The sequence below is a fragment of the Diplodia seriata genome (genome assembly GCF_021436955.1).
Source record: "Diplodia seriata strain FDS-637 chromosome Unknown scaffold_2, whole genome shotgun sequence".
NCBI classification, from domain to species: Eukaryota; Fungi; Ascomycota; class Dothideomycetes; order Botryosphaeriales; family Botryosphaeriaceae; genus Diplodia; species Diplodia seriata.
Window position 1 is genome coordinate 446032 of NW_027117309.1, and position 20713 is coordinate 466744.

Consider the following 20713-nt stretch of genomic DNA (forward strand, 5'->3'; position numbering starts at 1 on the left):
CACGGCAGGCGACAAAAGAAGTGAGCCCTTTGAGCTGCTCCAAGAATGCTGCACTCCTCCGACATTGGCCGTGAGGGACGATGTCCGCACGTAGACGGAGCCTTGCGCGCGCGCAGATTCATCCGAATGTTAGATTTAACTACCAATACCAGCATAGTGCGCTGTCTCGGCGAGGCAGATGCGGGCGGGCTCAATTGTTTTGGAACCCGCTGTGGCTGGGGCCCTTGGCTGGGGCCCTGGGCTGGGGCCCTTTCCGCATTCGCCCCAGGGGCTGCGCCTGCCCTACCATCTTTCCTGTCACGCATCTCCTCAGCAGCTGCGCCTACTCAGCCTTCCCTCGCGCATCCAGAGCCGCGGATCCGTCGCTGTCGTTCTTTACTTCTTACCGGCGCTTCCACAGCTCATTCCGATCGTTCGCCTCCAGGCGCTCCACCCACACGTCAACTGCAAACCACCCACGCTCCACGCGCCCACCCGCTCGATACCGCCGCAGTCTAGCCACCCGGCCCCCAGGAGTCGCATCCACACGCTTATAGTTTCACCTTCTCACCATGAGTGTAAGCCTTAGCTCCGCCGCCTCGCCGCCCGCTCCTCCACCGCGACACTCTCACGCACCCTCCGCCTCTTGCTCTGCTAAACCATGGCATCACAGTACGGCGGTTACAGCCAGGGCGGCTACGGCGCCCAGAACCCCTACGGCGACAATAATGGCTACAGCAACCGTAAGATCAAGCCGCCCCCACCGCGCGCCTGAACAGTCGCTAAGAGCGTAGCTTTCACAGAACCCGATTATGAGATGCAGGCCATGAACAACGGCGGCTTCGCTCAGCAGCCCGTCGACCCGAACGCCATCCTCAATGACTGCCAGGCCATTGACCGCGCGCTCGACCAGATCGATGCGCAGCTCGAGCAGCTGACGCGCCTGCACAAATCGGCCGTCAACGAGCCGCTGGTCTACAAGAACCAGATCGACACACTTAACAACGAGATCATGACGGGCTACCGTGGCCTCGTCGACCGCATGAGGCGGATCAAGGGCCTGCCCGAGTCGGGCGAGCCGCGCAACAAGCCGCAGGTCGGCCGCGTGGACCGCCGTCTCAAGAGCACCATCAACAAGTTCCAGGAGGTGGAGAGCAAGTTCAGGAAGGAGCTGCAGGAGAGCCAGGCCCGCCAGTACAGGATCGTCCGCCCCGACGCTACCGACGATGAGGTCAAGCAGGCGGTTGAGGATCCGAATGCGCAAATCTTCCAGCAGGCGGTATGTGGCACCAAGACATGTCTTGGATCCAGCCAAGGTTCCGCAATCAGAAGCTGAGTTGCTAATGTTTCGCGTCAAACAGATGATGCAGAGCGACCGCCGAGGACAGTCGCAATCCGCGCTGCGTGCGGTCGAAGGCCGTCACAAGGAGATCCAGAAGATCGAGCAGCAGATGGTGGAGCTGGCACAGCTGTTCCAGGACCTGAACGAAATCGTCGTGCAGCAGGAGCCGCTTGTGGAGAACATTGAGCAGAAGGGCGAAGAGGTTCGCGACAACGTAGTCAAGGCCAATGAAGAGATCGCCGTCGCCATCGACAGCGCGCGCGCCCGTAACCGGAAGAAGTGGTACTGCTTGGGTCTTGTTGGTAAGTGCTTTTTCCCCACATACCTGTGCTTCATCCTCCACACCGCTGTTCTGCATGGTAGATCCTACGGGGACATGGTTGCTGATCATGCCACGCAGTCCTCATCCTCATCATCATCGCTATCGTCGTCGCCGTCGTCGTCGTTATGAACCAGCAGAAATAAGTTATGATACCCCGAACCTAAGGAAGAGATGCACAAACGCGCCTCGGCGGAAACGGTTTCTTTGAATCTTTTCGTGCGTCATGGGCTCATCAGAAACGGTGAAGCTCCTGATTCATGCATGGAAACGAAGGATAGGTTTCAAAATTGGCCGGCATTCCTTGACGCAAGAAAGAACAACAAAATAAAACGCCCGCCAGAGGGTTCAAGTCAGCAAAGAAACATCCACGTAGATGTGACCAGTGTACATTTCGGCCGCTTTTCTTCATCAGGCGGCCACCTCCCGATCATCATTCAACCACCCATCGCGCAGGCCTGGAAAGGTGTAGGAATGAGGGATAGATTGACGGGGCTTGCGCTACGGAAGTTTGTGATATCAATGGGGGACAGTTTTCTTTGAGTGTGCTTTTCCTTTTTCATTTTCCTTTCCTCATCAACATCATACCACCATTACGCGGCCACGTGCTGTCCGCTCGCGATGGCTATGATTTTTTATTTTTGACCTCCTTTTAGTGGAACGACGAGAAATGGGAGATTTCTGAATTTCATTGGGCGTTGGATTCTTATGTCCAGTTTCCCTTGCCTTATTCCCTTGCTCGTTTGTAGTGGTATCTTTCTTCCCTCTGTTTTTCGTTCCCTTTGCCGTTGCTTTGATTGCTGAATAGAGCTGTGTGTGTGCGGTCTGCTCGGTTGTGTTTATTTTTGTCTCTGTCTCTGTTTGCCGTTCCGTGCCAGCTTTTTGCTTTTTAATTACTGGCGTACAAGGGCTCGGCTCGGCTCGGCTCAGCTCGGCGACCTATCTGTCTGGCTGCTTGTCTGTGTACTTTGGCTCCATTTCGTCGCGTTAGTAGGCAGTTGCAAAAAAGAAAACACGAGAGGATCGATCGTCTTTTATACTAATTCGTTTTATGTTGATTTCTGCTGCCTCGCCTTTCTGCTTTTTTCGGCTACGTTTGCTTTGCGTGAGGTTGGCTCGGTGGCTGCTGGTGTTGTTGACGAGCATACCCTTTTCCTAATAGCGCGGTGGTAATGGATGTGTCTCCTTCGCCTTTTACTCAGTGAACAGGATGATGTATTTGACCTTTTCCTTGACAGGGGATAAAGGGAGAGAAAGAGAGACTCGGCGTGCACGATCAGCATTCAGGAGCTTCAGGGTTGAGTTGAAAAGAGGGAGCTGACGATTCCGTCGCTCGACCTCGATTTGATGATGCTAGCGAGTAGGGAAGGAAGCGAAGGAAACGCTAGAAGGAAGAGTATAAAAAAAAAAATCAAAACGCCGCCAGGTCGATGAAGACCATCCGATGTGCCATGCTTATGAGAAACCCAACCCAGCCCAATTGTCCAAACGCTATGCAAGAAAGATGTATGATGTTCGGGGAGGGAAACGAGGAGGATGATGATGATGGTGATGCCAAAAATAGCGACAACAGCCATCAAGCCAGCCTGTGATCCCGTCCCGCGATGCCAAGCTCAGATAAACGCCGTGCCCAATGCTGTGATGTATGTATGAAGTGGGGTGTGGAGGATTGTTGCTGTGGTGGTTGGTTGCGGCACTGCCCATCCCAAAAATAGCTTCGGGTGGGGGCCGGGAATGGGACTTGTGGTGGTGCGAGCGTCAGCCACCACCATCACCTCGAGCAAGAACTTCCCCCCCAACCCCCACGATTTTTCTTGGTTGTTTTTGTTGTGTGGGGCCGTGGAGCCCATGTTGTGTCTTGTGTCTACGCTGAAAGACGGAAGCAAGGAAAGATGCTCGAGCCGACGAGAAAAAAAAAATAAGGGTAGATGTTGCGCGAGTCGGTTCGTCCAAAAGAAGGCGATGCTTGCCTGCGGCGGAGATCGTCGGAGAGCCGGAGATCTGCACTCCGATTGGCGAGATAGGAGTGCAGTGAGATTTGGGGATAAGATCCGGAGAAGTTGGCAGATCACAGGGTGATTAGATCGCTAGGATTGATAGAGATCGCCTTCTTGTGGAACCCTCGCTTGTTCCTTCTTCCTCGCACCCTCGCTACAGTCGCGGCGAGCAGGAAAATACTGTAGCGGACGGGAAGAAGCGAGTGGTAGGGCGAGACGAAAGTTTACCGGTTGTAGCCCGTGTTGTCGCGCGACACTGGGTCGTAAGTTTGACCGCCCTGGGTGATCTTGGGCGGTTGTGACCCGGGCTTGGTGCCGTAGCCACGAGTGGGCTTCATCGACGACGACGCTGTTGCCGCGGACGAGGCGTAGTAGTGTGAGGACGAGGAGGAAGGCGAGTAGTAGGCAGGCTGAGCCTTCTTCGAGCCGTAGGAGTAGGAGTCCATGTTGGCGGATGTAGTGTTGATTTTGTTGGTGGCTGGATTTAAAGTCGTCGAGAGTGATGAGGTGAGTGCGGGTAAGGCGCGCTGATGTATGCTGGAGAGCGGCGGGAGTGTTGGATAGTGGCTTGATGGGTTGGTGGCTTGCTTGTTGGTAGGGATAGCGGCAGTTGGTGGAGAGAAGGATGGCTTTATAAGTCGAGGGTGAAGACATCAATCTGACGGCCATGTTCAAGCAGGCTGCTAACAAAAGCGCCAATGCACATTCCAACAATCGGGCGCCGCCTTGGGGGTGTGACTGTGCGAGGCAGTGTTGGTGGTCGAAGGCCGCCCCCAAGCCCAGGCGTGAGGACCAACACCGCCGGCGGTAAGGCAGATTTCATTGCGGCGTAAGAGAAGGACAGGGAAACCAGCAGCTGCGAATGGCCTGGACGGCGAGACAGAGTCATAGCGCGCGGATGAGACTACTGTGGGATTGCGCGCAAGGCATCAAGAGGGCGGTTTTGCGCAGCTGCGCGAAAGAAGCGGAAAGGCGCAGGCTACAACGACATGTTCTGACGCAAAGAGTGACTGGACGCCAGGTGCCGGAGCGCGTGCAAGCCACGGTTTGCAGGCAGCATAATTGAAAATGACGCTGAAGGATCTAGGTCAAGGCGGCAAAGGCCAAAACCCACAGCCAAAGCGGTTGACCGTGACCGGCGGAAGAGAGGCAGTGCAAGATGACTGACCGTTGCTGCCTTGGCCGGCGGCTGGCGCCGCGGCGGCTCACCGACAAGAGTCGCGCTGTGCCGGCCGCCGCATCGTGCGCGCCGCGTCCAGATGCATCAGAATAGCAGTCGCGGTGGAGCCGGGGAGCATGAGAATAGATGCGGGAGAAGGAGGGAGCAAGGCTGTGGGGGGCGGAGAGGTGATGTCTGGCGGCGTCCAGTGCGGCGTGCGGCTCGGGGCGGGGGCTGCTAAGCCCGGCTGGGCGAGTGCAACTGCCAAATAAAGTCGCCTGTGCCTGTGCCTCAGGCCTGAGCCTCACGCCTGTGTCCAACACCACCAGCTACTGTGCTCCTGTCTCTCCTATTTTAACCGCCGCCTGTCGCTGCTGCCGCGCGACGAGACCCACTGTCTGCCGTCGCCACATGCTATTTTCACCGGCCGCCTGCTCTTTTCTTGGACACCGGTACATACCTCTGCGCCAGCATCGCCAGCATTCCTGCACGAGGCTCGCGTGCGCCGCCTGGCCGGGACACGTCCGCCCGCCAGAGGCAGAGCCAACACGTGCGCCCCTCCGCACCGTCTTGAAACCACAGGCAGCGCGCCCAGCCAACCAGACACAGCTGTCCCACCGCGCCCGTCGGAGCAGGTTCCTCAAAATTTCCCGACTTCCGCCTGCGCTCGGCGTTCGCTCGGCTTAGCGGCAGAGTGGTCCCGTCAGGTCCCCCTTCTGGCGCCAAGTTCGCACACAACCCAACCACAGATCCTCCGCAAAGTCCACAGGCTCGTGTCAAGGGTCCCGTCCAAGATCTGTGTTTCTCTTCTCCGCATTCCAAGCCTCGTGGATCGTCCGTTCCCCCTGCCGTCGCTGCTTAAGCTTAATCGCACCACACCAGTGTGGTCGCCATACCCCGCGGTGCCCCAGATACGTCACTACTGCCCATCACCACAGCAGCCACCAGGTCCAGATCATCTCACCGACTGGTCGTGTTTACTAATTCCTACGTCACTGGACGTCCTCGGCAGCAGAGTCGTGCCCAAGAATCGGGAATGCTGCGTGAATCGCCAACGACGCCAGGCGGCGGCAGCTAAGCTCTGCCCAAGCTTCGCGCCCAAGATTTGCGAGACAGCCAGCGACGGCGCGGAAAAGTCTACACACCACGAGTGCCGCATCGAGTAAGCCGTTCCAGATGCGGCTATGAGCCTCAAAGCTACGGGCCCGACCGACCCCAACCCCAGTTAACCCCAGAAGACTTCCCCGGTTTTTTTGTTGGTTCCGAGGTCTGCAGCCGGGACGGGTGGCTCAAAACGTGGGGGGCCGAGGTCGTTGCCCGCTGCATCTACTACGTCGAGACTCCAATTTGCCGTCGCGGTCTACGGGCAAATGGAAGAATACATCATCGATGCGCGCGAGACAATTCCAGGCTCTGCGGTCAGATCTACGGTTTGTTGTCGTCCTCCCGCCGTCGGCGACCAGCACTGCAATCGGAAGCCATTATGCGAAAAGAAAAGTCCATGCGTGGCATACGACAATGGCTTCACTTGGCACGGCGCAAGAGATTATTAGCAGCTCATTGGCACAGGCTTGATTGCGGAAGGCGCTCACGACATCGAACGTGGCGCATCTTCCAACGAAACATGCAGGAGCTCAACGGCGGGAAGCAATCTCGACGAATCCTTCGAAGACACCGTGCCATCCGCACCACCACCGGGTTGCCCGCACGTCGCACGCCGATGCATGGTCAGCGACTTCAGCCGCAGATCCAAAGCGGCTGTAGGGCCTCCGACGGGGAAAATTAGGATGATCAAGGTGTGGAAGAAGGATGAATCCCCCGTTCATCTTCCACGCAATGCGATCCCCTTGCCACGCAACTGGGGCAGGGAGAACCCTTGCGTGTGCGATGCTTGAATGCATTCTCTGCTCTCAAAGCTCCGAACGGGGCGGCCGTGCGCCACAGATCCCTGGGAGGGGCCGCCAGGATGATGCTGCGTATTTCCGTCCAGGTGTGATGTGGGCACGAGGTGGATGCGTAGGATTCAAAGTCGCTGCAGGGCAGTTCAAAACAGCCTAAAGTCGGCCGGTGGGACAGCTATTTTGGCCCCATCCCCTCCAATCCCGGCGGCCGTGGAGCTGGGAAAGGCCAGTTTCCGCACACGGCCTGAGCCCTGAGATGGGCGCGAAATTGCGATGCCGCGCTGTCAAGGCCGCGACGGGCATAGTCGAGTCGTGGTAACAGCTGTCGAGGGCGGGAAAGCTGTCGCTTGCCGCGGTAGCGTCAAAGTAACTTTTTGGACACGCCTCATCAACGGCCATCGCCAACGTTCGCCTGCTACTTGGGCGGCGAGCACCTGAGAATGGCCTGCTGGACGGGCGAGCTGGATGGCACTGCAGGGAAGCACGGGGCGCTGATGAGCCGGCCCGAACTCCTGCACTGTTGCGGGTCGAGGGTCGCGGCCACAATTGTGGTAGTGCGTCCGGCCTTGCCTCTGGCTGACGTGCGCGCGCGCAGCTCCCGTTGACCCGATTGAGAGCCACGGTGCAGGTGTCGCGACGGTTTCATCAAGGATGTGCGAATAATCGACCGATGGAGGGGCACGGGCGCACCTAGCGAGACGGGCCTCGGAGGCTCAATCGCTCGCCCCGCCAGAGAGGGTTGGTGCCTGCCAGCATCCGGCGCGCCCGCCCGCTGCCCGCAGGACTTCTCGACAGGTGCCGAGGGTCGTAGCCGCAGCCTTTCCACCGACGCCGCGCGCTGCGGAGACGCTGCAGCTCGCTGATATGCAGATCCACGTGAAGCCCAGGCTGGAGCCGCGCCGCTCCGCCTGGGCGCCGGGCATTGGCTGCTCGTCGATAGTTTCCCATGTCGCAACCTTGCCTGCGCAAAACGCTAGGTCCTCGTGGTGCCTGGGGTGTTTTTGGCGGTGCCGGGGTCCTGGCAGACGGCAAGCCATCATCGCGACCGTGCCCTCGGCCGGCGTCCCTGCGTGGGATGGAATGGGCCGCTGGCTTGACAAATGGGAATTCTCGCATACGGCGCGGTGGGCTGCACCCGCCAGGAGAGCTGGCCCATGTCCCTGCGGGCTGGGATGAGACGACACCGCATCGCTGCGGCGCAGCGGCGCAGCGGCGATGGACGGGCGGCGGGCGGAGACGTCGAGACGACCGGCCACGGATTGGCAGGACGGCCGGCAGCCGGCTCGCGGTGGACTGACGCTGAGCGTGGAGGCGTGCTGGGCGGTGCTTGGACGGCTTGGGAGCGCCATGACAATTACAATACCACCGCCGGGCAGAGCTGCAGCGCGCCTCGGCAGGCAGCCTTCCCCAGACGATGACGGCGCAGAGGGGCGATCCCGTGCGCCCGGCTGGTTGCCCACGCGCACGCTGACTGGCTGGGGCGGCCAAGGCCAGGGTGCGGTGTGGGTACGTGGAGAATCCGCGAATGCTTCTGGCGTAATGAATCTGCTGCCGAGACGAGCCCACCAGCTTACCCGCCCACGGCCACCGCACCTCGACCCGCCCACCTGTCCCGCGCTAGGGTCTCCGCAGAATCGCTGTTACCATGTATATATACTGCCCCGAGCCCTCGCTGCTCGACAGCCGTCCCTGGTGTCACCCCCGACTCGCGCAGGCTGGCCCCATTGGATATAAACGCGACTGCCCTCCAAGCCCCTTGCACCCAATCCCTCGACGCTTCATCGCCGCCGCATAAGAGCATTCCCCTCCCCAGACGCAGGCCGCACCACCGCAACCATGGCCACCACCGCCACCGCCAACCCCGTAAGCGTGCCTGCCTGCCGCTCACCGAAGACCAAGCACTAACCACCGGCAGGACTCCAAGGAGCTCAACGGCACCAACGGCACCTCTGGCATCGACCACGCCGCCGCCCCGCCCAAGCAACGTACGCCGTACGACTATGGCGGCAACCCGTTGGCTCACGTTGTGACTAATGATCCTACTATGCGCCTGCCAGCGTTCGGTGGTGAATTCCAGCCGGGCCTGTACCGCGCCCCCAAGAAGGACTTCGCCAACCCTGCGCCGCTTGGTCTCTCTGCTTTCGCCCTCACCACTTTCGTCCTGTCCCTGATCAACATGAAGACATGTGACATTGCCGAGCCCAACATCGTCGTCGCTCTCGCCTACGGTTACGGCGGTCTCGTCCAGCTGCTCGCCGGCATGTGGGAGATGGCCGTCGGCAACACCTTTGGTGCCACCGCGCTGTCCTCGTACGGTGGTTTCTGGCTGTCGTTTGCTATCGTCTTGACCCCTGGCGGCTTCAACATTGTCTCTACGCTCGAAGAGAGCGATCCCGCGCAGTTCACCAACTCGTTTGGTCTTTACCTGATGGTGAGTCGCAATACACCTTTCTTGCGAGGGATAGAAAAGGGGCATGCACACTAACTTGTTCATCTTCAGGGCTGGTTCATCTTCACCTTTATCCTGTTGATGTGCACGCTGCGCTCGACTGTGGCCTTCTTCTTCCTCTTCTTCACCCTCGACCTGGCCTTCCTCATGCTCGGCATCGGCTACCTGAAGGGCACCGGCGGCCACCCCCAGCCCAACCTTATCACGGCTGGCGGTGCTTTTGGTATCTTGGCCGCCTTTGCTGCTTGGTACAACGCCCTTGCCGGTATCGCCGACTCAAGCAACAGGTTAGTCTAAGCACCCCCCCTATTTTCCCAATCTAGTCTGTTAACACATCAGCACAGCTTCTTCGTCATTCCCGTCGCACACTTCCCCTGGTCCGACAAGGGCCGTGAAAGGCGTAACAAGGTCGACAACAGCGCTGCGCGTGCCGACCAGGCTGTCTAGAGGGGAGAGGCAATTGCCCGACACATTGCCAAAACGGCCGAACCGAGTCGCGGCCTGAATATTTTTTCTTTCTATTTACAAAACGACATACTATTAATGAGCTAAATCCTCTTGGCCGGAGCCAAGAGGTCGACTGGGATATGACTGGGACATAAGGAATCAACCGAGGGCAAGAGGAAAGCCTCTTGAATATAGGTGGGAGGCGGAGGCCTGGATATCCGCGATGGCAAGGGGTCGTCTCGTGTTCTTTTTACTGTTTATGACATCCGAAGATACCACAGTTCTAATATGGCTTTTGGCGCACGCCGTCCTAATTTTTTCCATCTCTCTCGTGTCTGTACGCACGCTCTGTTTTCTCTGTTCGTCTCTTTCCCATTCACCGCCATCGATCTGCATCCAGCCCGTCTCCGACCACCGATGATGTCGTCGACGTGACTAAAAGCCTTTTCTTTCCCTCGCAAGCCCAAGCCTCGGCGCCTGGGCAAAGAAGCGCCCGAACGCCGCCAGTGACGGAAGGCGCGGTGCTTGGCCAGAGCGGACGGCGGCGGCGCCCTGCAAAATGGCCGCCGCCCGGGCTGACGACTGACTCGCGACCCAGGCCGGCAATAATCTCCATCGCTAGGGTACATACCACTTGCAGCCTAGCCTGCCCAGGTGGGGAACCAGAACGAACGTCCCCGCTTCCTCTTGCTCTCATGCGCAGATTTCCAGAAGGCAGCGGGCGCTCGTCCCCTCTTTTTTTTCTCTTTCCCTTTCGCGGTTGAGGTTCATCGGACGGTTCGTGCGCGACGGCGACGCGCGCACTTTCGTTCGAAGAATAGCGAAGGATCCAACAAACCTAGGGCCAGGAGATAACGCGATACCTAGTCACTGATCAATCGTCCTTTTACGTCATCCGTCGTCAATAAGACCAACGCCTTTCTCTGTTCGCGCTCGCGCTCGCGCAGAAAAAAATAATGGAGGGCACTCCACATCACGCGCCCCAGGGGTCGTCTGCGGTCGAGGCTCTCCCTCGGCGACAGGGTAAACCAAGGTTGTGGTTCGTGTTGGAGTCAGCAAGTCATCGACAGGTCACTCCACACTCGGGTTAATTGATCCTTGGGCCGGTAGTAGTACTACTGTGTGGTGACCAGGTAGTTAGTTGTGTTGGTTTTCTCGCCTATCGTTATTGCGCGGATACGAACTTCCTTCCCCGTCTCCCCACCTCGGCTTCCGCGGGGCGCTCGGCGCATACGCGTCGATGCTTCGTTTCGCGGAGCAACCTGGAAAAGAAAAAACGCAGCCAAGAGTGTACAGAACTAAAAGACTTGACGGGCGCTTGCCGGAGATAAGAGAAGAAAAAAAAAGGTGTGCGTCTGAGACATCAGCTAGACCTGGGTATTGGGAGGAGCATCATTGTACGTGACCTGTGTGCTGTCTGTCGTGCGGCAACGGTGAGACCGACGAAGCAACGTCGAAGGCAGGGGGCCGTTCTCTTCCTTTCATATTTCATTCCGAATTCAGCCATCCCCAGCAACAACAGATGATATCACTTTTTTGGCTGTTTTTGCTGCATGCGGTCCTAGGTGGAGCATGGCAGCAGTCCCACCCTCTCTGTGTGACGTTGCTCAGATCCAGATCTTGCCATTCCTTGCGGGCGGATCTCTACATGGAGCTTTACCAGGGATGGGGAAGCGCGGCTACCCGGACCCAAGCGGCGGGCAGCCGCAGCTGTATCTTTTCTGCCCGCCTGGGACGCTAGGTACGATCGGCGTGCAGCAGTAGTGTCTGACCTGTGGTTTCTTTTTCCATTCTGTCTCTCATGTATGCTGCGGGACCTGTCCCCGTAACGTAGGGGCACATGAACGAAGATGCACGTGTCTGTTGATGGGGAAAGCTGTTGCATGTGACGAGACGTTGAGAATCGTATGTTAGAGCATCCATGCCGTCTCGGTACAGTGTCATTATTCCTGCACAGGTGCTCCCATTCCACTGGTGCGGAGCCGTATCGTGGCCCGCTAGCTTGTATTCCATCTGCATGAACAGATCCTTCGCTGTCACGACGGCCTTTTCCCTACTACTAGTCAAGGTTCCCCCGTGAAGCGCAAGTCAGGAACGAAAACCCACAGCTTCGGGACGGGGCGAGATTCATGCAAGATGACTCGTAGAAGCTCCATTCTTATTCGGTCTTGGCACTTTGTCAAGCTTTTGTTGTACAAGCCGTTGCATCCCCATTCTTGGCGCGGCGGGGCCCGTCTCGCAGAGTGAGAGGCGAAATTTAAGCCTCATGCCAGAGTGCCAAGAAGAAGGTATGCTTTGCATATCAATTCCCACGACTTTTGTCCCGCACTCCGCCGTGTAGCGCTGGGCAACACCGGCCTGCAGGTCGAGTTGGTAGCATCCCTTTTCTCTCATGGACGGTCTTGGTAGTGGTGTGTGGCTACGAGCGACAGGTCACCGCGGCCGACATGGCGCGCTGCTCCTCTTCGGGCGTGCGGGTGCGCAGCTGCAGGGCGTGGATGCCGCCCTCTCTGGCCATCTCCTCCTTCATGAGGGAGTAGATCATGCGATGTCTGGCCGGCTGCATCTTGCCGCGGAAGGCTTCGGAAACGACGTTGACCCTGGAGCGGCGCGCGCGGAGACGAGTCTGAGCGCATTGTCCAAACAATATATGTATCACGGCGGCGGGGGAACGGCTGGGTGGATGGCAACGGAGCGGCGCAGTACGTACCGGAAGTGCGTCTGTGATGTTGGCCGTGTGCGACGGTTAGCTTCAGGCCGAGACATGATGCTTCTGGGTCGGGTGGACGGGGCAGCAACGGACCTCTCTGGATGTCACGCCCTGCATGGCCTTGTGGTGGGCGTGCAGGTGCGAATCATTGAACACCTCAAGCGATGCGGGCTTGAGCGCTTCGTTGATCTGTAGCTGTTAGCCGCCGTGGTTCGCGCGCGGGGTGCGGAGTCGTGCCTTTGCGCGCAGGGAATCCTCGAGCGGGGTGATTGACTGCGCCATGGCTGATAGTTGGCGTCGCGCGGTGCCGCGGAGGAGAGCTGCTCGCTGCAACATCAAAGAAGCGGGCGGTTGAGCTGCGAGGTTGGAGGGGTGGTGGGGAGACGGGCGGCGTTTGAGCGACGAATCGAAGGCGGCGCCGGGCAAACGTCGAGCAGCTCGCCCGCGACGCGCCTCTGGATTTTTGCGCCGGATTCCCTACGGACTCAACACCACGCGCCGGCCATCACCGCCGGCAAAGCTTGTCCCGCTGTGCTTCTGTTGAGACCAGCTTCGGCGTCTACTTCTGCCGCCGCCGCCGCAGACCGGACCCCATTGACCCACCGAGTGATCGGGCACTGGGCCATGACTGCCGACGGCCAGCTGCACGTAATCAGCACATCCCTCCCTGGCATATAATTGATAGACCTGCCGTCCCCCAGCTGGCAGAATGCTCGCCCGAGCTGCCTGCCGCTTTGCAACGAGACCCCGTCCCTCGTCCGCCCGCCGCCCGCTCACCAGCCCGCCGCCCCTCCTCCGCCAGCTGCTCCGCATGGCCTCGACGCTGCCGAGGCTGCCTGTCTTCCAGGCCATCGCCGGCCACGACCCCCGGCGCACCGCCGTCGTGCACTCGCTGTCCAACCGCACCTTCAGCTACGGCCAGCTGCTGCACGACGTCGCCCACGCAAAGGACCAGCTGCGCGAGAAGGCCAATGGCAAGGAATTGCGCGGCGAGAGAATCGCGTTCCTCGTAGAGAACAGCTACGACTATGTAGGTGCGCGCTGCACATCCCTGGCGAGCAATTCCGCTCTGGCAACGCGCTGATTGGCCGCCAGTGACGCTCCTGTCCATCCTGGCCAGCAACGCCATCGCTGTGCCCATGTCGCCCGCTTTCCCCGCCCATGAGCTGCAGTACATTGTCAACCAGAGCGCTGCTCTCATGCTCCTGGCCTCCGAGAAGTACCAGGAGAAGGCCCAGGACGTGTTGAAGGAAGGCCTGGAACATGAGCCCATTTCCGCAAAGGTCGAGAAGAGGTTCGAGACCGCATCGAGCAGCGGAGCCGTCGAGCTTGATGCCGTTCCCGACGAGAAGGGCGGCATGATGCTGTACACGTCCGGCACCACCAACAGGCCGGTGAGAGAAGCTGCACGTCTCCATCCGCATCGACAATGGCTTACGTTGCGCAGAAAGGAGTCCTGATCCCCATCTCCACGCTGACCGCGCAGGCGCAATCGCTCAACAAGGCGTGGGAATACAGCCCGGACGACCGTCTCCTCCACCTGCTCCCGCTCCACCACATCCACGGCACCGTCAACGCCATCCTGGCCCCGCTCTTCGCCGGCTCGAGCATCGAGTTCATGTTCCCCTTCAACGCCAGCCACGTGTGGGAGCGTCTCGCCGCGCCCTTCCTGCAACCGACCAACGGCGCCAAGCCGCGCGACAAGATCACCTTCCTCACCGTCGTGCCGACCATCTACAACCGCCTGATGCACGCGCTCAAGAGCCTCTCGCCCGAGCTGCAGGAGGCGGCGCGCGCGTCGACCCGCCCGGAGAACCTGCGGCTGAACATCTCGGGCTCGGCCGCCCTGCCGACGCCCACCAAGGCCGCGTGGTCGCAGCTCAGCGCCGGCAACGTGCTGCTGGAGCGCTACGGCATGACCGAGGTCGGCATGGCGCTGAGCTGCGGCCTGGACGTCGCCGACCGCGTCGACGGGAGCGTCGGCTGGCCGCTCCCCTTCGTCGAGGCCCGCCTCGTGGACACGGACACGAACGAGATCATCGAGGACGGAGAGGAGATTGACCAGCACGGCAGGGAACGCCAGGGCGAGGTGCAGCTGCGCGGCCCAACCATTTTCCGCGAGTACTGGCGCAACCCCGAGGCCACGGCGAAGGAGTTCGTCGAGGGCGAGGATGGAAAGGGCAGGTGGTTCAAGACGGGAGACGTCGCGGTCAGAAGGGAAGTCCCGACGGCTGGGAAGAGCTCGAGGCCGAGCCAGGATTGGTGCAGGGGAAAGATGTACTTCATCCAGGGTAGGAAGAGCGCCGATATTATCAAGACCGGTGGCGAGAAGGTCAGTGCGTTGGAGGTCGAGAGGGAGATGCTCTCGCTGTAAGTGCCCTCTTTCATGATGTGGTGGGGCCAATGAGCTGACCGAGAGTAGACCTGAGGTCGCTGAATGCGCCGTCGTTGCATTAGACTCGGAACAGTGGGGCCAGAGAGTTGCTGCGGTTGTCGTTCTTACCGAGCAGGGTCAGACTGCCGGAAAGGGTGGCAAGCCCTGGGGCCCGTTGGACATGCGCAGGGCATTGAAGGACATACTGGCCAACTACAAGATCCCCACGGAGCTCAAGCTGGTGGACAACATTCCAAGAAATGCCATGGGGAAGAGTAAGTCTTCACTGACGGGACAAAGATCGAGCCACTTACTGACGCTGTCTCTACAGTCAACAAGAAGGCTCTCGTTCTGGAGCTGTTCTCCGGCAGACCAAAGACTCCCCCTCCCCCGCCGAAGAACTAATGTCAGCACAATTGTTGGGCATCGTCCGTCCGTATCTCCACTTACTGTGATTTGTAAATAGAATGATAGAGATTGGATGGATGGATAGGCACCCCAAAAGCTCCGAAATGTACGATTATGACACGAATTCAGAATGAGAACTAATTGGCGGTGTTGGTCGATGGTTGAAAGAACATTGAGGCCGCACGTTGATAGCGTAAAAAGCCTGCTTTGGTTTCTTCGACGATGCAGGCCAGGTTGTTGAACATGCTGCGCCTGCGGATCCGCAAGCATACCGATAACCTTCGGGCATCCCGATTAGCCCACGCAACCTTGGTTGCCGGATCGACAGGCCGGATAGCAAAGAGGAGAGAGCTTCCAGGCTCGGTATCTCCGAGTTTCGTAATTTTGAGAAGACGTCGACTGTTGCACTCAACCCAAGCACGTGTCGCCGTTCACACCTCGGCAGGAGTCGAGAGAGTAAGTAGCGAGGCCAGAAGCCCACCACCGCAGTAACTGACCCGAAGAGGAAAATCGGCATGGGAGCAAGAAAGAAGAAAAACCGGGCGGCCGCATACACACGCAAGTAACATCGTCTTCACCGGCCGCAACGCCTCACCGCTTCATGCGCCACATCGACAAGCCTCATGGCAGCCTTGAGGGGGATCGGAGGGGGACTCGCAAACAAGGCAAACGAAAACGGTTCGCGAACCGCAAGCCTCGGTCGGCTCCGTTCTTGGGGCAAGTTTTTCCATCAGAGGCCTGATTCGTCGACCATCCCGCTTGGACTTGTCGAAACGTCGCGCTCACAGCGTACCCGCGTGCTCGCATTGACACGATTGGCTCGGGGCGGGGGAGTGGGAGGCGAGCGAGTATGAGTGTGGCGTCGTGTGGCGCGTGCTGTGGCTCAGCCCCCGCATGCTGCTGCAACCGCATGCCCATCACTACCTCTGGTTCGTCAATACATGTCCTGCGTGCGTGCGGGAAACTCTTTCGATGCTACTACACCGTCTCTTTGCTCCCCCTCCCCCTCCCCCTTTCTGCCTCATGCCCCTTCCTGTCCCCCTCCCTCTGCAGCCTGTTGAACCCGGACTCACTGTACTTCTCTTCATCCAGATGTCTTGCAGCGAACAAGCAAGCCCTATTGGGCGTCGCAAGGAGATTCCGTTTGCGCGGGGGGTCAAATGAAGGTCGTCGGGGTCACCGTCTGGCCCATCGAGATGCTTGCTTGGCCCGTTCGGCCTCGGCTGCCTTACGCGGGGTGCGGTGTTTTTTTTCTTCGGGCGTTGGACCTCCTGCCTGCTTGCTTTGCATGCTGCGGGACGGTGCAGTGTCGCATTCTGCACCACCGGGTGCTGCTACTGGCCGTCTGGGTTGTGATGTGCGCCGTTGCTGATGAGCGCATCGTCGCCTTGGGTGGGAGACGACCGGCAATCGTGAGACCTTAAAATGCGGGCGGGCTGCTTAGCCACAGTTGTCGAGCTCGAGCTCTCCAAGTCGCAAGTCTCCTTCTCGCTCACCTCGCCGTGTGTTTTCTTTCTTTGGATTTTGGCTGGGTCGCTCCAGCTACATCCGAAGTCGAAGCCATGGTCCCTCGCTCGACTCCCCCGTACTTGCTGGGCGGAACCACTCAGTGGTCTCGAGCCGCAAGCACGGCAGGTATGTTTACGATCTTTGCTTTTCTCTCTTCCCGGAAAAGCAACATTAGCCACACATAGCCTCGCCCCCGCTAACACCTTCTGCCAGCGGAGCGCGGCAGCGTCTCGAGTGGCAACCACCCCGGCAACACTTCCCCGCACCCGTCCAAAGACCATGCAGATCCCAACCCAATCACTCCGCAACAGCGATCTGCACAGCCACAGAGCAACGGCAGCCGCGCAAATTGGTAGGACCTGCTCCCTTTCTTTTTCCTTTCTCCCCTTCCGTCTGCGAGCAGTTGGGACCGTGCCGCCGAACTAACCCGCGACGTACGTTCAGCCCGGCTTCCTCCGCATCCCCCTCATCAGCTGCCCGCAACGATGTAGCAGCACTGTACACGGCAGCTCGGTCGTCATCGGGTATGAATCTCGAACTCAGCCACATGGGATCTTGGACCCAAGTAGAGGGTATGCAAGGACCCGAAATTCCCACGAAAGAGATGCTGTCTCCTCGCTACTGCGACGGACAGGAAGGCGGCGAAGCGCGACGAACCAGTGGAGAGCCAAGATGTGGTGGAGAAGGTCCTTGGAATGTGTACGAATACTACTCACGACGCGGAAGGTGATCAAATTGTTGTTGCGATAGGAGCAGCTACATACTCGGATGATTATGCCCTAGAATTCCATGCTGCTTGTTTATCAGTGACTCAAATAAAAAAATGCTCCGCGCAAAGTAAAAACTTGCGATAAGATGCCGACAGTGCATCGTATTCGTCCAGTGAACCCTCCTTGACAATTTGAAGCCGACTCGTTCGCTCCCAGTGTTGCTTACCCTTTCAACAACACAACAGCAAACTGGATTCAGGCACAATCTCCACCGCCTCAGTATGGATAGTCACAGCGCAGATACATAGCTGTGACATGGTTACCACCGAGGGAGTTGAGGAGAACGAGCGGGAGACTTACACTGCGCGAAGGACGCATAGGTCTCGGCGTTGTTGACCGAACGAAACCAGTCCAAGTCCTTGCACTTGGGCCACTTATCGTGGCGATATATGTCATCAGTGGCGCTGCCATGCAAGCCGTTGACGTGCGTCATCTCATGGATGAGCGTGGTAGCGAGATCGTCGTCGTGGCACACGTTGGTATAGACGAGTCGGAGCTGCCAGGCGAAGTCACAGAGAGTGATCAGGCCGGTCCGTGGGTTGGTCACAGCGAGCGTGTTGTACTGGCACTGGAGTTGGGAGTCAAGACAAGTGAACCAGGACTTTCCGGGTCTCTCCTGGCATTCCTCGGCGACGGCGAGGAACTTGCATCGGACATGGTCTCGCACTACCCGCTCGAAAGTGTGGAAGTAGTAGAAGAACCTTTCGTCCGCATCTTCTGCACCCCGCGCTCCCGACCAAGCCATGAGACGGCAATAGTGTAGCGCTTGTCTGATCTTTCCCTTTTGTTCATCACTGCAGTCGGCGCCAATTTCGGCGCGGGTGACAAGACGTCCGGTGGCTGAGAGGCCGGCGGCTTTACGTTTCGCGGCTTCGGCACCATCGACTTGTATGTAAAGCGTGTTGCTCGAATAATTGAGCTGAAGATCGGTGTACGCAGTGGGCGGCTCAATGAAGGCAGTCCCCTCGGCCTTGACCGTGTAATTCCCACCCGGAGAAAGGTCGTACAAGTCGGCGACGTCGAATTCAGTCACGAAGACGTCGCCCTTGGCAATCTGGAGCCAGCTGCCTGCGTCAGTCCGATGGCTGGGTACGACGGAGCTGCCCTCGAACACGAGCGGCGTCCCGTCTAGCAGGGAGAATTAGAGCAGGCGTCGAAATGGGCTTGTTACTCACCGGCGGTGGCGTTGACGTCGATCTTACGGACATTGCGGCTATCGAAGAGACTGTTCAGCTTCTTGATGGACAAGTCGTACTCTCCGGTGTTTGTGATGGAGGCGCGTATAGCCGTGTTGCCCGCGCTGGTGATCTTCACATCGACTTTGGGAAGGTGCCCGCTTGTCGAAGCCTGGGCAGCTGCAAACACGGCAAGCAAGACTTGCAGCAAGAACTTCATGGCTGCGACTCGATCAAGTTGCCATGAGGACAAGAGGCGGGGCTGCTTCGAGGAAAAGAGAGGCGGGGTTGTTTCGAGAAGAGAAAAAGAGAAGGTGGACTCCGAAACAGGAAGGGGTGGGTGGCCAGGTAAATGGCCCCTTCCTCTCACCCACACAGCTCAAGCAGGAAGACAAGACGGACCATCCTGAACAGTATTATATATCATTTCTCTGATCTACTTTGGCCTTGTGGTATGGCCATTCTATGCATATCCGCGGTCCCAACGTTTTAGCTTCTCATTGTCCCACCTTCTCAGTGTTCCAACTTCTCAATTTTCCAGCGTCGCAATGTTCCGGCTTCTCAACGGCCAACGAAAGCGCTGAAATACGACGGGCGAAAGCTCAGAATTGAGGGCAGGCAAGATTAGCGGCTGCAATGGCGTTAGCGACGGACAGCAACATCAGGAAGGGGTGGCCAAAGACGTACACTGCGCGAACCAGACATAGGTGTCGGCGTTTCTCTTCGCTTCGTTCCAAGTCAGGATGGTGGCCTCGGGAAAGCCGTTGACGATTTGTTGGCATGCTGCGGTTCCTGCAAGTGGAAGTTGCAGGGCCTGATGAAGCAAGGCGCTCGCCCAGCTCTCCTGGAAGCACTCTTTCTCGTAGTGCTTGAGTCGGTACATCCTAGGACAAATCTGGATGATGTTGGGAGTATCGGGGTGCCTGTACGTGTAGAAGTGGCCGGTGTTGCATCGTTGATACAGGTCGTCGCATTGAACCCACGACTGCGCATATCGTCCGTGGATTCTCAGTTCTTTCGCAACATCCATGAGCCTGTTTGCAACGTAGCATCGGGCCTCGTTCTCGTAGGCATGGAAGAATTGGGCGAACCTGGCCACGTCAGTAGCTATTCCACCAAAGGGGAACAAACGCCTTACTTGTCGTTGTACACTTGGAACCCCTCAATACCCAGAGCAATGATGGCGCCATCTGCGGCCATCCTCGCCGCCCAGGCAAGCGCTCCGTTCAGCTTCGCCGACCGCAATCTCCCACAGTCGGGATTTTTCTGGATGCCCAAGCGTTTCATAATGTTGGCGTCCGACTGTCCAACGTTCCTAGCCTGAGCCGCATTCATAGCCCGGGCGGCCCTGACGCCGTCAACGTTCTTCAGCTCCAGCGTGCTGCTGGTGACGTGCAGTGAGATCAGATACTTTCCGAGATACTTGGCGATCATAGTTGTGTCGATCATGAATGAGAAGTCGCCGCCCTTGGAGAGGTCGAACTGGAAAGTATTGTCCAAACATCAGTAGCATATGCTCATCCGGAAACAAGGCAAGGGTCTACTAACGATAGTTGCAGCATCAAACCTCGCTGTGTGCGTTTGGCCAGGCTTAAGTTTAAGCCAGTCCTGGTCCGTGTAGTACTCGCCTGTGAAAGAGTCCAGTCTGGTCCAGGGAAGTGTCAAGTTACACTCTGCGGCATCGCATTAGTTAGCTAAGGTCGCAAGAGTGGATTGCTATGCTCACGCTCGTTCTCATTCTTGATCATCCGCATCTGGGAGATGAAACTCTGCTCGCTCTCCAGAACTGCTCCAGGCTGCAGGACGTCGAGCTCGGTGTCGCCCGTGTTGCTGACGATGACGTAGGCCTCCGTGTCCATTCCGTCTTCGATGTTTTTGAGCTCCATTTCGAGGGCGGCATCGAAATTGGGTGTGCCCAGCAGGAGAGGAAGACTCTGGAGGACCGGGCCTTCGCCTTGGTAGTTTGGGTCCGAGCACCTCTTGCGGATCTGCCTGTCGAGATCTTTCAATTCGAGATGGAAGTTGAGCATGTCGTCGGGTGTCCATTTAGGTGATTGCTTAGGCCTAGGTCGACGCGGCCGTCCAGTTGGACTCGGATCGTCAGGGATAGTGATAGTCGCAGGTCCAGTGGTTGCAGCCGCAGGTCCAGTAGTCACAGCTGCAGGTCCAGTAGT

At 58.4% G+C, this 20713-nt stretch overlaps 6 protein-coding genes across 6 annotated transcripts; 3 read left to right on the plus strand and 3 right to left on the minus strand.

Moving 5' to 3' along the window:
- Positions 1 to 551: 551 nt before the first annotated feature.
- Positions 552 to 1786, plus strand: SLS55_001529 (uncharacterized protein; the record flags this gene model as incomplete). The annotated part of the gene is made up of 5 exons (XM_066773023.1): positions 552 to 557; positions 653 to 722; positions 783 to 1258; positions 1341 to 1623; positions 1722 to 1786. 5 exons carry the CDS (start codon positions 552 to 554, stop codon positions 1784 to 1786), a joined length of 900 nt encoding a protein of 299 aa, XP_066635590.1.
- A 2075-nt stretch (positions 1787 to 3861) lies between these two features.
- SLS55_001530 (uncharacterized protein) lies at positions 3862 to 4306 on the minus strand (the record flags this gene model as incomplete). Its single annotated transcript, XM_066773024.1, has 2 exons — positions 3862 to 4266; positions 4301 to 4306. 2 exons carry the CDS (start codon positions 4304 to 4306, stop codon positions 3862 to 3864), a joined length of 411 nt encoding a protein of 136 aa, XP_066635591.1.
- Positions 4307 to 8533: 4227 nt separating this feature from the next.
- On the plus strand, positions 8534 to 9593 carry mug86 (Meiotically up-regulated protein 86 protein; the record flags this gene model as incomplete). The annotated part of the gene is made up of 4 exons (XM_066773025.1): positions 8534 to 8560; positions 8613 to 9128; positions 9198 to 9433; positions 9491 to 9593. The coding sequence occupies 4 exons, from the start codon at positions 8534 to 8536 to the stop codon at positions 9591 to 9593; spliced, it is 882 nt and encodes a 293-aa protein (XP_066635592.1).
- Positions 9594 to 12012: 2419 nt separating this feature from the next.
- On the minus strand, positions 12013 to 12420 carry uvi31 (BolA domain UV induced protein Uvi31; the record flags this gene model as incomplete). The annotated part of the gene is made up of 2 exons (XM_066773026.1): positions 12013 to 12219; positions 12397 to 12420. The coding sequence occupies 2 exons, from the start codon at positions 12418 to 12420 to the stop codon at positions 12013 to 12015; spliced, it is 231 nt and encodes a 76-aa protein (XP_066635593.1).
- A 694-nt stretch (positions 12421 to 13114) lies between these two features.
- On the plus strand, positions 13115 to 15082 carry SLS55_001533 (uncharacterized protein; the record flags this gene model as incomplete). Its single annotated transcript, XM_066773027.1, has 5 exons — positions 13115 to 13337; positions 13399 to 13697; positions 13751 to 14673; positions 14726 to 14952; positions 15009 to 15082. The coding sequence occupies 5 exons, from the start codon at positions 13115 to 13117 to the stop codon at positions 15080 to 15082; spliced, it is 1746 nt and encodes a 581-aa protein (XP_066635594.1).
- A 2541-nt stretch (positions 15083 to 17623) lies between these two features.
- Positions 17624 to 20569, minus strand: SLS55_001534 (uncharacterized protein; the record flags this gene model as incomplete). Its single annotated transcript, XM_066773028.1, has 6 exons — positions 17624 to 18492; positions 18540 to 18761; positions 19227 to 19630; positions 19678 to 20021; positions 20088 to 20212; positions 20266 to 20569. 6 exons carry the CDS (start codon positions 20567 to 20569, stop codon positions 17624 to 17626), a joined length of 2268 nt encoding a protein of 755 aa, XP_066635595.1.
- Positions 20570 to 20713: the final 144 nt, after the last annotated feature.